Source organism: Cydia fagiglandana, chromosome 6, assembly GCF_963556715.1.
Source record: "Cydia fagiglandana chromosome 6, ilCydFagi1.1, whole genome shotgun sequence".
NCBI classification, from domain to species: Eukaryota; Metazoa; Arthropoda; class Insecta; order Lepidoptera; family Tortricidae; genus Cydia; species Cydia fagiglandana.
The window spans coordinates 7851197-7864038 of NC_085937.1; the positions used below are offsets into that span (position 1 = coordinate 7851197).

The following is a 12842-nucleotide window of genomic DNA, read 5'->3' on the forward strand; positions in this document are numbered from 1 at the left end:
AACACTCCTATCCCATTTAGTTGATTTATTTCATTTTAGATACAATTATGACGATTATGAATTAATACGTACCTACTAGCTTCGTAAGACCCAATGACTCCTATATTACTATAAAATTAAACACTATCATAACATAACAGTCCACGTGGGTGATTTTATTAAAATACGCGTTACACTTTCTGAGAATCGTCATTTTAATGTAGGATTAGGTATTTATATATTTATATTTTTTGAAAATGGGCCTTTTTTGGACACTGTAATTTTTATTTTTGCTTACGAATATACACCGTGCTCTATAGTGGGACATAACGGTAAAATGGGAAGACTTAGAATCATGAGCATTTAGCTAATACACGGAGTAAATTTTGTTTCGTCGTTAAAACGTCGTTAAGCCAAGAGATCAAGTCACCCACGCCGAGTTGGATTCGTTTCCTTCCGCTCCCATGCTGTTTTAACCTCTTGGGGTTCAATGTCCTAATACTAGTACAAATTACCTCCAATGAAATTTAAATCTTAATGAAATCGAATAGAGTTTATTTTATTTCGTTTCGTTCGATTTTAAATCAAAACAAATTCAACTCTATTTTCTAATACCGTTGATTCAAATTCGATTGCCAATTTTCCTTGTATGGTGGGCCGCTAGAGGTTAAACCAAATTGTCTGCACGAACAACTAGCTCTCTAATCTCTCATCGACTCATTAGGGAGCCTGTTGTTATACCATTTGAGTTAAGGTTGACTCACGTGAGACCGTGTCCGGGCAGGAGCTTGCGGCACATCATTTTCCATGGAAAGCATCACGTGATCGCCTGTAATGTCATAGAAAAGTAAGCGCTGGCTGGAAGCTCCGGCCCCGAGACGGCCCGGTCTAACGTGAGTCATCCTTTACCCAAGAACCAACGTCATCTCGTGCAACTTAAGAAAAAGGATGTTTCTTTCCGGCGATAATTAGTTTTTATAATAATTAGGTACTTTATTAACAACTAAGATCTGTAGTTACCAATATGAATCTATTCCATAAGTATTATGCTTCTAGTAGGTAGGTAAATATAAAGTAGAAAAGAAAGCTTACATCCGTAATCCACAGAAAATATACGAATAAGAGTTTTGGTACTATGTTGAACCATAAATTCATTGCTTGTTGTAAAAATATCTTATCGCATTACATTTTGGTTCCCATCCAAGGAAAATCCCATCCATAAGTCATATTTTTACACGTTGCGTATGTACATGATACTCTGCCATGGTCCTAAAAGCGGTATGTTAAGTATTTTATTTGTTGTCCGATTATAACTAGGTAAGTACCTATATATTATAATATCGCAAATGTATGTTAAAGGAAAAATCTCTGGCGTTGAATAATTTTACGGTTTAGACTCATTTGTTTTAAGTCACTTGTTTTTAGTCGTAAAATTATTCAAAGTTAGTATGTCTCACAACAGTTTAAATTCGTAAAATCTCTGGGTTCTCAAAGAGTTAGATAATGTCGAGTATAAAATAACGCCTGTCAGTGTTTATCCCTTATCACCGAGTTGTGATTGATTCCCGTACTGTATATTTAAACATTTAAGATTACCGAAATATATCTTAACTACATATTTGTACGGCGCCGCGATAAGGAAGACTATCCGACTATCATGCGATAACAGGTAACAAGTTTCAAATTATCTTATCATCACGGCTCTGGTAAGGTGTAAACAAGCGGAGCAAACCTATTTCGGGGAGAAAAAATCAATGGATTCCATAACTTAACACATTTAGAGTCACGGCTAGAACCGGCACAAAATAATGTACAATGTACATACCTATATTTTACATGATTTTAGTAATAGGTATTACCTTTTCTAGAGCGAAATAATCGCCGAATTAAACCTTATATTTATTGATTTCGTTTTTATAAAAAAGAACATAGTTTAAAATTCAAATATTTTAGCGTTTCTGTCATATTATTACAATTGCTTGTGAACTAGAAAGATACGACCGGATGAAGCATTACACGGTGCATGATCGAGGGCTGATTCATGATGCTACCGATATAGAAGCGCGGGATTGGTCGATCCGATAATATCCAAAGCATATTGGCTAGTAATCGCCGATGCAGCGCCCTAGATATCTCCAGAGAAGAACAAAGTTGGCATAGATAGAGGGATCAAAGTGCGGCGTGGGCGCTCGACCCAATACCGCGGACATCACTTGCGGCGCGCGCGCAGACCTTTTGCGTTGCACACGCGCAATTAGTTTAAAAGTAATTGATGGCCTTTATTACGGGTCTAGGGGAACGCTAATGGATGTAAAATTATACGTTTTTACTGAGCTATGTTATACTACGCAATGAATAATCGCGACAATATTTACTATTACGCGCTTTACTAAATATTTATGTAAGATAACATAACCGTTAGAGTGTATGTTTCAAAAAAAATTAAAAGCTATATTTATTGCGATATGATTGTAAATTATAATAATGATTTTGAGTTAATGTTCCTTTCGATCTGGTTCTAATTCTAATACCGCTTTGAGTTTCATGCACACAAGGATTGGAATGAAACAATTTAGATATAATTTTGTTTTGTATTTAAATATCTTACAAGACATCAAGTACAAGAATCAAAACTTATTGCCAATTGGTACGGTGTGAGCATAACCTAAGTTGACGGAAACGCGCCGGTCGGTAGCGCTCTACCTAGATTGAGGTTATGTTGTGATAACCGTTAAAGGGGAAAAGCCGGTAATGGAAAATGTTGCTAGAGTTTCCAACTGAACCGTTGTAACAATAGGGATGAGATTCGTTTGAGAGTTGACAACGTGAGAGGTCGCAGCGGCGGAGGAGCCTGCGCGCGCACCTGGCATGGCCGCCGCCACACACCTGACTCGCAATACACCTCGACTTCACAACTCAATTACATCATTTTATATAGCAACTCCAAGTAATTACACGCGCCGAAGATGCCGAGTACACCCTACACATGCATCTCACCGAATATCACGTGCACTCAACTAACGACACCGATAACTATTCGGCCACATAGCACGTCTAATCAGCTGATAACGAAACTTTTTGGTTACCGGTGTTTACGTGCCGAATTTTAGTACATCACTGAAAACGCGAGAGTTCCTATTGAGTAGGAAATGGTTTTCCGCGGTGCGGCGGGCGGCTCGGCCGCGCGTGCATCGGATGCACTTTTCGTCGCCGGCGAGCGTACCTGGACTAGTCTGCCAGCTGAGTCCTCCGACGAACATCTTCCTGCAACAAACATTGCGATTAGAGTCACGAGTCTCTGGCGGAGATGACAGCCGGCGGAGGGACAGCGGCGGCGACGTACCCGGGGTCGTTCGGCACTTCAGCGGGGCTGTGTGCCGCATCCTGATTCTGGGTTTCCATGGACTCGTGGGCCGGCGTGGGGCGGGCGCACTACGACTACGAGCGAGCGACGGCGCGGCGGGGACGGCTCCCGGAGTCGCTCGGTTGACCTACCGACTACCGGCACGAGACTGGCGCGCCGCGGCGCACCCCTCCACGCAGCCGCCCCGCTCCGCCGCTCCCGCTCCCGCGCCGCGCATCGATTCATTCACTCCGTACACAATTATTCATACGGGCCGGCACGACGGACGCGCGCTCGGCGGCACCACGTGAGCGCGCGGCACGTGCTCGGCGCTTGCAGCCCTCCCCCCTCCCCGCCCGAGCCGTCTCGGCTCGCACGCCCACCAAGCACCTACGCGCGCCAAGCCACCCCCACATTTTGCACAACAATACTAACCATTACAATTCGGAACTTACCTAAAAGTTTTATAACCTTTTAGATCGTCTTTAACTTACACTTGGAATCACAAATATTATTTGCATGATTAAATAAAACTATTTGGCAAATAATAATGTAGGTAATGTAAAAAAAAAGTAATTTTGTACTTTTGACACACTAATCGATTATCTGACGATCGCGAAACATAGTTCGTTTACCTTTCTGATGCAACGAAGTGACAATGATAAAAATCGTAAACAAAGCGATTACCGTGATGTAAGGCGAGGCGGCGTTGTGAAATTGCCGCCGACGTCACTGTTACGTACGTGCGGCCGTAGCGGGCTACGAACGTGCTACGCAAACTGCGCTCAATCGCCGCTACGTGTGTAGATCCGAACTTTTGACAACTGAATAATGACATCGATTGTTTGAGATCATTTGTTAATGTTTATTAACAGTTGCTTTGAATTTGGAGTTTTCGAGCAATTGTCATAAGTATTGTACTTCTTAACTTCAGAAATATTTTTTAATTAATACCTAATCATCTCGAAAATCGAAGATTTATTTATAAATAAACTTGTGTTCCGATAATTATTTCTATAGACTCAGTTTGACAGAGATCATAGACATATAGATAATATAGATCGATAACGCCTATACAGATCACAGCATTCTGAAACATGTTATTTTTAGTCGTTTTAAAAGCGAATATAAAATTAAGTGCGTGGCTCAAGGCTCAAAATGGTTGATTTTGTGAATGCCAGCATATATATTAACCACCAGTACTCGGGAGTCATATTATATTCTATAATATTAACAGTACTAGTAACTAGTACTAGTTTACGTTTAAACAATTTCTTAGGGGATTAAGTACAATATAACTTATAATTTTAGTCAAAATATTTCTCGCCGCGCCATTTCAATATTAGACTCGTGTTTCTACATGCCAAGTAAACAGTATCCGGATAATAACAGTACCGCTGAAATAACAACGAATACATTTCGGTCTAGGCGTTATGGCTCATTTAAATTATTCGTTTGATGATCGTTAAGCCGCCCGAGGTGGCTCTGTGTTCGTGGAAATGACTGCTTCCAGCCATTTGTTAAATGGCCTGAGCCGGCCTACCATTGCTAATAGCTTATATATGTTGATAATCCGAACCCGGCCTAATAAGACCTTGTTTACACTTGTTTTGCGGTTCCTTTATGAAGAAGTCAGTCGATGAAAAACGAGTAACTGTCTGAGACTGCTGGGGGTCTATACGGCTCATCAATGACTAGCACGTGATACTATAGAGTTAGACCAAGAAAAGTCTGCAGCGATTTTGATAGCCTACGCAGTGCAAGTGTTATTTATACGTCATAGTTTCATAGAAATTTCATTACTCTAGTAGTAACCAAGACACACTTCACACTTTGACTAGTCGCATTGATCCGCATATAGTAGGTACATACATTACGACCTTACCAAGTGTAGGGACCCTTAGAAACCCGTCAGTTACAACTAGACTCAAATTATCCGACTCGAAGCTACCTTCTTCGACTTTTAGTTTAGTTTAGGACTTGTTTAGGAGAACAATTTGTTATCATTTTCGACAGTTCTAGGCGGCGTCTAGTATATTGTGACATTGAAATAATTATAGCACTTCAACTTTTAAACTGTCTGACAATTCGCCGATAACATCGCCATACAGCTTGGCAAAAGAGTAGAAATTAAAAAGTGGCAACACTGTAGTGTCGTCCCGTTTTCTTATATAAATTGGTTTGAAAGGGACGACACTAAAGTGTTGCCACTTTTTAATATCTACTCTTTTTTGCCAAGCTGTACCTTTACATGAATATTAAGTGATCGTAATGCTCACAGAACATATGAAATTATACAAAACATAAACAGTACGTAGACTATAAAATTATACAAGTGTGAAATAGTTTGTTAACACATCATTTATTACATCCACAAGCTCGTAATAACAAAGGCAGTCTACACTTACAACCATAAGTCGAGTAGTCTAGCTTGTACAATGTAGATACTAGTGTTGAACGACTTACATAGCGTTCTACACGACGCACTCACGAGATAAGAGTTGGGGTTTGCTATAACATTTGCATTTCAACTAAATACCCATACCTAGTGGTATGGGTATCAACATAGGCTAGCTTTCTGAAGAGCAATAATTTTACAGCAATCATGATCATGAGGAAAAAACAACAGCATCATATTATGTCCTGAAGATTTTGCGATAAAACTATTTTTAAACTAGCGTAAAAGCATTGATATAAACGTAAGTATGATATATTATGACGTCACACAAATTCGTGTTTAAACAACAATTTACTGAACCTATGAAAAAAGTGGGAATTTCGCACATTAACGTTTTACATATAACGTTACATTTGATGTAATTTTGTTATCACTTACATATACGTATAGGCGCAACTGAGAAAAATCATTTTGACATCAAAATGTAGGTTCAAATTGGCCCCCAGGTTAGCAAAAGTGTAACAACATAGTATAGGAAAGTGTGACAAATGGCAACAGGAATAAGTAGGATTATTTTAATTTTGATTTAAAAGGAACTACACTATTAAGTATGAGACTTACAACAATTATAAACGGCCCTGCCTACAGGACGATCATATTAACTTCCCTCTATTATACGCACGCATGGGTGCCCTCAAAAGCTGGCATCCTGTCGCGTCTGCACGACGGACGAACGATTCAACAAATGTTCCATTCTTGTAAAGAGAAATAGACCTCGACAGTTGGCTCTTTAAAAATAAATATTTAACAAGATTTTCGATAAGCATTGTTTTATGCCAAATTTTCATATATGTAAGACTAGCTGTTGCCCGCGACTTCGTCCGCGTGGAATCTTATCTTCAACATTTTACATCTTTAGTACCTATAATTTTCATATCCAAGCAATGTTGAAATTAGGTACTTTTCTTTTTAGGGTTCCGTACCCAAAGGGTAAAACGGGACCCTATTACTAAGACTTCGCTGTCCGTCCGTCCGTCCGTCCGTCCGTCCGTCCGTCCGTCCGTCTGTCACCAGGTTGTATCTCACGAACCGTGATAGCTAGACAGTAGACAGTTGAAATTTTCACAGATGATGTATTCCTGTTGCCGCTATAACAACAAATACTAAAAACAGAATAAAATAAAGATTTAAATGGGGCTCCCATACAACAAACGTGATTTTTGACCAAAGTTAAGCAACGTCGGGAGGGGTCAGTACTTGGATGGGTGACCGTTATCTTTTTGCTTTTTTTTTGTTTTTTTTTTTGCATTATGGTACGGAACCCTTCGTGCGCGAGTCCGACTCGCACTTGCCCGGTTTTTTAGCAAGTTGTATGAAGTTTTATTTCAAGTGGATTTTGATGTTGGTTGCTGAAATTACTTTTCTTGTATTCTCATAATAGGTACCTATGCCCTTATACAAAGATTAAAGTTCCGCACTCACAAAAAGTTCAAGTTCCTAGCTTAAAATTAAATTTACACCCCAAGACGAACTTTCACCCCCTTTTTAACCCCCTTAGGGGTAGAATTTCCTAAAACGTTGCAATTACTTACTTTTTTTTGTAATCGGCTATTATGTCTTTCTAAGAAGTTTCAAAGCATTTGTAATGGATTCAAACTTTGAACCCCATTTTAACCCTGTTAGGAGATGAATTTTACAAATCGCTGAAATCACTTTTATTGTCTTCTAATAATATCCCCAAATACAAAGATTCAAATCCCGCGCTCGAAAAAATGTATGATATCCATACAAACTTTCAACCCCGTTTTCACCACCATAGGGGATGAATTTTCAAAAACGCTGAAATCAGTTTTCTTGTATTTTAATTTAATACCTTTTTAAAAAGTTTCAAGTTCCTAGCTTCAAATAAAATTTGCACCTGAAGACGAACTTTCATCCCCTTTTTAACCCCCTTAGGGGTTGAAATTCCAAGAACGTTGCAATTACTTTGTTTTGTAATCGGCTATTATGCCTTTCTAAGAATTTTCAAAGCATTAGTAATGGATTAAAAATTTGAAACCCATTTTTTAACCCTGTTAGGGGATGAATTTTACAAAACGCTGAAATTACTTTTATTGCCTTCCAACAATATCCCCACATACAAAGATTCAAGTCCCGCGCTCGAAAAAAATTTCGATATCCATACAAACTTTCAACCTCTTTTTCACCACCTTGGGGGATGAATTTTCTAAAACATTGAAATAAGTTTTCTTGTATTTAAATTTGATACATTTTTACAAAGTTTCAAGTTCCTAGCTTAAAATAAAATTTGCACCCGAAGACGAACTTTCATCCCCTTTTTAACCCCCTTACGGGTTGAATTTCCAAAAACGTTGCAATCACTTTTTTTTGTAATCGGCTATTATGCCTTTCTAAGAAGTTTCAAAGCATTTGTAATGGATTAAAATTTTCAACCCCTTTTTAACCCTGTTAGGGGATGAGTTTTACAAAACGCTAAAATTACTTTTCCTGTCTTCTAATAATATCCCTAAATACAAACATTCACCTCCACCACTCGAAAAAATTTTTGATTTCCATACAAACTTTCAACCCCTTTTTCACCACCTTAGGGGATGAATTTTCAAAAACGCTGAAATTAGTTTTCTTGTATTTTAATAACATATCTTTTTACGAGGTTTCAAATTCCTATCTTAAAAGAAAACTTTAACCCCATACAAACTTTCATCCCCTTTTTAACCCCCTTAGGGGTTGAATTTCTCAAAATCGCTTCTTATCTCTTGTACACTTTATAAATGCAATCTGGTGTGCAAATTTCAACTTTCTGCCTTTTGTAGTTTCGGCTCTGCGTTGATGAATCAGTCAGTCAGTCAGTCAGGACACTTGCATTTATATATATAGATAGATAGATAGATAAGATAATGGGAATATGGAGATATATATAGATAGGTGGGCAATTTGAAGGCCTAAAAATAATAAATTAAAAAGAAAACTTAAACGGAGTCATAAATAGGCATTAGGCCTTTTCCAGTGTGTTTTCCTTACTGGTATCATGATAGGTAATCGATATTTTTTTATGAAGAGCAGCTGCATTACTCATCAGATAACTAAGCTAACTATTATGCGGGATAAATGTGACTAGGGTTTGCACGACGGATCCGAAATGTATGGGAAGATCCGCGGATCCGGATCCAGATCCGGATAATTTCATACATTTCGGATCCGGATTGCAAACCCTAAATGTGACAGAACAGTTATAAGAAACAATATTGTGGTTGAAATAAATTTACTAGTAAGTCTAACGTTCAGACACATTCAACATTACACACATATTCCACTAATACAACACATTGCAATTAGAGAATGCATTAAGAAGTAATACTATCGTCTAGGTAGTATTAGATAAGATAGGAATCATTAACAACATCAATATCTGATTCTAATTCTTTACACAGCCATAATAACCTACAACTATTTAGTTATAGTATTAGTAATACATGAATAATGTAGGCAACGATTTATTGAAATGCCTGGATATTAAAAAAAGAAGATTTAAAATATAGCCCAAGTCCTTCAGGTTGATCCACGAAAGCTGGCACGAATGGAATAAATGAGTGAATGCAAATATTTGTGTAACAGATAAACCAATATAATGATGACTCTGGCTGCATACAGATAGGTACAGTCACGCTCCGTGATTGTTACGCCATTTAGGGTTCTAGATAATTTGGACATTCCGTAGCGTAAGTATGGAGGAACCAATTTAGCTAGGACCCCAAATGACGTAACAATCGCGGAGCGTTTTGGTTGGTACATGTGTCAGTCAGACAATGATAGAAATATAATTATTTCGTTTGGTTCATTCCATTCGTGCCAGCTTTGATTACTTAGACACAAATACATTTAGAATCAAACTTACTAATCGTTCAATTAATGTATCGTTACCAAACGCTTCAACCGATTATACATTGTGGGTTTGTATGAATATATCACAGAAAATTACTTCAAGTTATTTAACAACCATCCTGGTTAAAGTACTTAGCAAACTATTATTTAACACATTTTGCTTTACTGTTTTTGACTACATGGGAGCAAAAAATAGGAATACATAAATATAGTGAATATTGATTTGTACCAATAAAATATTATGTTACAAAACATGGATGTCTATTCGTCAGACGAATTCATGCTACTAAATAAGTTTATGATTCGATTACTACCACCACTTGCGAGGTTACACTTAAGATCAATCTCGAAGTTTGGAGATAGGAGAATGAAACGAATAAAATCGACACGTAAAAAAATTACAGTACATTGGCATAAATGGGGCTGGTGTGACTCCCTTCAGTGTGTGTGTGGTGACCAGACATCGTACATTCTCCAGCATTTTTGGTACAGCAGATTGCGTACTGTACTAACGCTAATTAATCATTAGGGTTGAAATTATTTATACCAATTCCGTTAACACCACTCCGCTGCACCAAAAATGCTGGAAAATGTACGATGTCTGGTGGTGACCCTGAGCAAACGGTCGAACATTGTTCTGGAACGCCATTTAACCAAATATTTATATTATATAAGAAACAACAAGCGAACAGCGGAAGATTCATTTCATAAGTTTCATAACCTACAAAGTTTTTATGGGTTCCACTTCGAACCATTATAATTATAATCTGTGAGTTTTTAACCTCATTCCGAATTTAAAATGACGTTGACAGTTTCATGTTTAAACACGACTGTTGTAGTGTGACAGGCATCTGTCCACCGTCTATTTTTGCCATTTGCTTTGTCTTGTCCTTTTTTTTAAGCATTTATTTCTTAACAAATAAGTAGATAGAGCTAGACCAAGAAGTCTGCAGCGATTTTGATAGCCCACGCAGTGCAAGTGTTAGGTTACGTCATAATTTCAATAGAAGTCTGACGTTTAAAAAAATGATAAGTAAAAGTCTAGGGGTTTTCCCAGATCATGACTCTTTTTAATCCTAATCAAACATCCTGAATTAAGTTCTAAGTGGCACTGAACTGGTCATATGACGGCTTAAAAGGATTTATGCCGGACCGGACATCTATTATCTCAAACTAAAAAGACAACTACGAATATCGCAGTTGCAGCAATGCAGGCGCGGTATTTTCGGAAAAATTGATCGCAGTTATTCTGGAAATAGGATCGCCTCCCCCTCTTCGGGGGAGCAGGGCCGTTATTTCAGTCGGTCTCCGGTCATTCGCTCGAGGTAAACCAGTATAAGCGTTAACTGGAAATCCGTAACAAGTAATGGGAACTATGCTATAGTCGATAGCTCGCCTACGCTCTTGTAGCTAAGGAAATACATAGCCAGATCTGAAACTCTACCACTGCGCCGCATCCGAGGAGACTAACTTTAACCCAGGTCACAATGAAACGAATAGTGGACGGCCTGATCGATGCCCCAGTAGCTAATTTTAAATACGGAATAGGTCGGATTCGAGGAACGAAAAGGGTCATTAAAATTCAAGCTAATATTCTACTCCGGGCACAAATCCGCTCGCGCTTGCAACTGATATAGGTATATTTGATAAAAAAAATAGTAATATTAGCTCACCTGCTCACTTACTAATTAGGGTAGGTACTGCTTTTTTTTTCTTGTCCGTGTCAAAGTAAGTCTGATCTGACTCCCCATATAATATAAACTCTTGTAGGCATGATTTTTTAAAAGCATGACATTAATTTTGTAGATACTCGGTATTATACAACTCATCTTGAAAATAAAGCCTTTTTGGAACGAAGTTCCTTATCGGACGGTTTGCGGGGGCTAGGCGAATAAAAGTGACATTTCATTTCCAACTGCAGCTGCAATACTGTTCATTTTACTAAGGAAACGCGTCGCTGTCATTGTCAATTTCCATAGTAAACTGAACAGTATTGCAGCTGCAGTTAGAAATGGAATGTCACTCTAAAAGTGTAAGATTTTGCCGCCAACCCATATACTAGTGCGATAGATTCAAATGTCAAATATTGGCGTCACAAGCCATACTAGTGCGATAGATGTTTTATCCTTCTCATCTTAGTGATTTCTCGGTTGCATCATAAAGTAGCTCGTCCGTTCATGCTTATCCCAAAAATTGGCGCTCATACTAATTAATTTACGACAGTAAATTAGCAAATTATCTTTCGTACACAGTTTCATAATATTTGATAGTCCGATAACCTTTTCCGCGCCGACGTTGTAGGCATTAATTCATTAACGTAAAGTTGACTTAGACGCAAGTGACTTTCAAATCTTTGAGCATAACGAATATAGCTTCAGATTTGATAGTTAACGTTAAAATAGTGACATAAGCAAATTGATATTTTATATAACGACGACTTACTCGTAATAATCTTAGCATGATATACGAGTATATCAGCGGCCTCACGCTTCCTTCGATCTAAGTATTCGGTTTGGGGTCGTCAGGTGATAACCCCGTATCAGTAGACGAAGTTAGTCGCTCCACAATAATACCTACGTCTCAAGTGTCAATGGAATTGTTTATTTTATGATCACGATTTTGATAAAATACAATACGATTTAGCAACTGTAGCATATCGAGTCTGAAAATGACCCGCAATAGACTAAGGGCCGATACAGACGGACTGCAACCCGACTGTAACTTGTTTGGGAACTGCACGCCGACTGCACGTCAACTGCAACGTCGGCGGGCAGTTCCCATACAAGTTGCAGTTGGGTTGCAGTCCATCTGTACCGGCCTTAAGGTCCCATAAGGGCCTAGGCAAACACGTTAAAGGCGTGGCTCACTCCGCGATTTCGTCGCTTTGCTACAGGTAGCTAAAAGTACATCTGTTCCACACCAATTTTGGTGGCTAGCCATAAGCCGCGCGTGGCGCTGTCGCCACCTAGCGGCCATATCTGTCCTGATCGTAACAGACGCGTTTTGTTATAGAGTGAGTCTTCTGTGCCTAGTACTATTATTTATTCTGTGCCTATACTTGTAAATCCTGCCGAAATGAAATTTTAATAACAAAACTTCCTTGACACTCTGACATATTAAATATTTTCAAACGGGTCACCCACGTCATTTAAAAAGAAAACACGGCTGCAAAAAAAAAAAAGTTAAAATTGCGTCGGTCCGCCAACTCGGTCTTCTGTT

The 12842-nt window shown here is 38.5% G+C and overlaps 1 protein-coding gene across 5 annotated transcripts in view; it reads right to left on the reverse strand.

The window, feature by feature from the left end:
* Positions 1 to 3630, reverse strand: part of LOC134665092 (RNA-binding protein Musashi homolog Rbp6) — a 589057-nt gene extending 585427 nt beyond the window's left edge. The window contains exons 1-2 of one of the 5 annotated variants that reach the window (XM_063521913.1): positions 3323 to 3626; positions 3203 to 3243 (exon numbers count right to left, since the gene is read on the reverse strand). In XM_063521913.1, coding sequence (XP_063377983.1) covers positions 3203 to 3243; positions 3323 to 3381 — 100 coding nt within the window. In that variant the 5' untranslated portion in view covers positions 3382 to 3626. Of the gene's footprint in view, positions 1 to 3202; positions 3244 to 3322 lie in introns of all 5 variants that reach the window. The other 4 variants (XM_063521911.1, XM_063521912.1, XM_063521910.1 and 1 more) reach the window with 4 other exon arrangements.
* Between the last annotated feature and the right edge of the window lie 9212 nt (positions 3631 to 12842).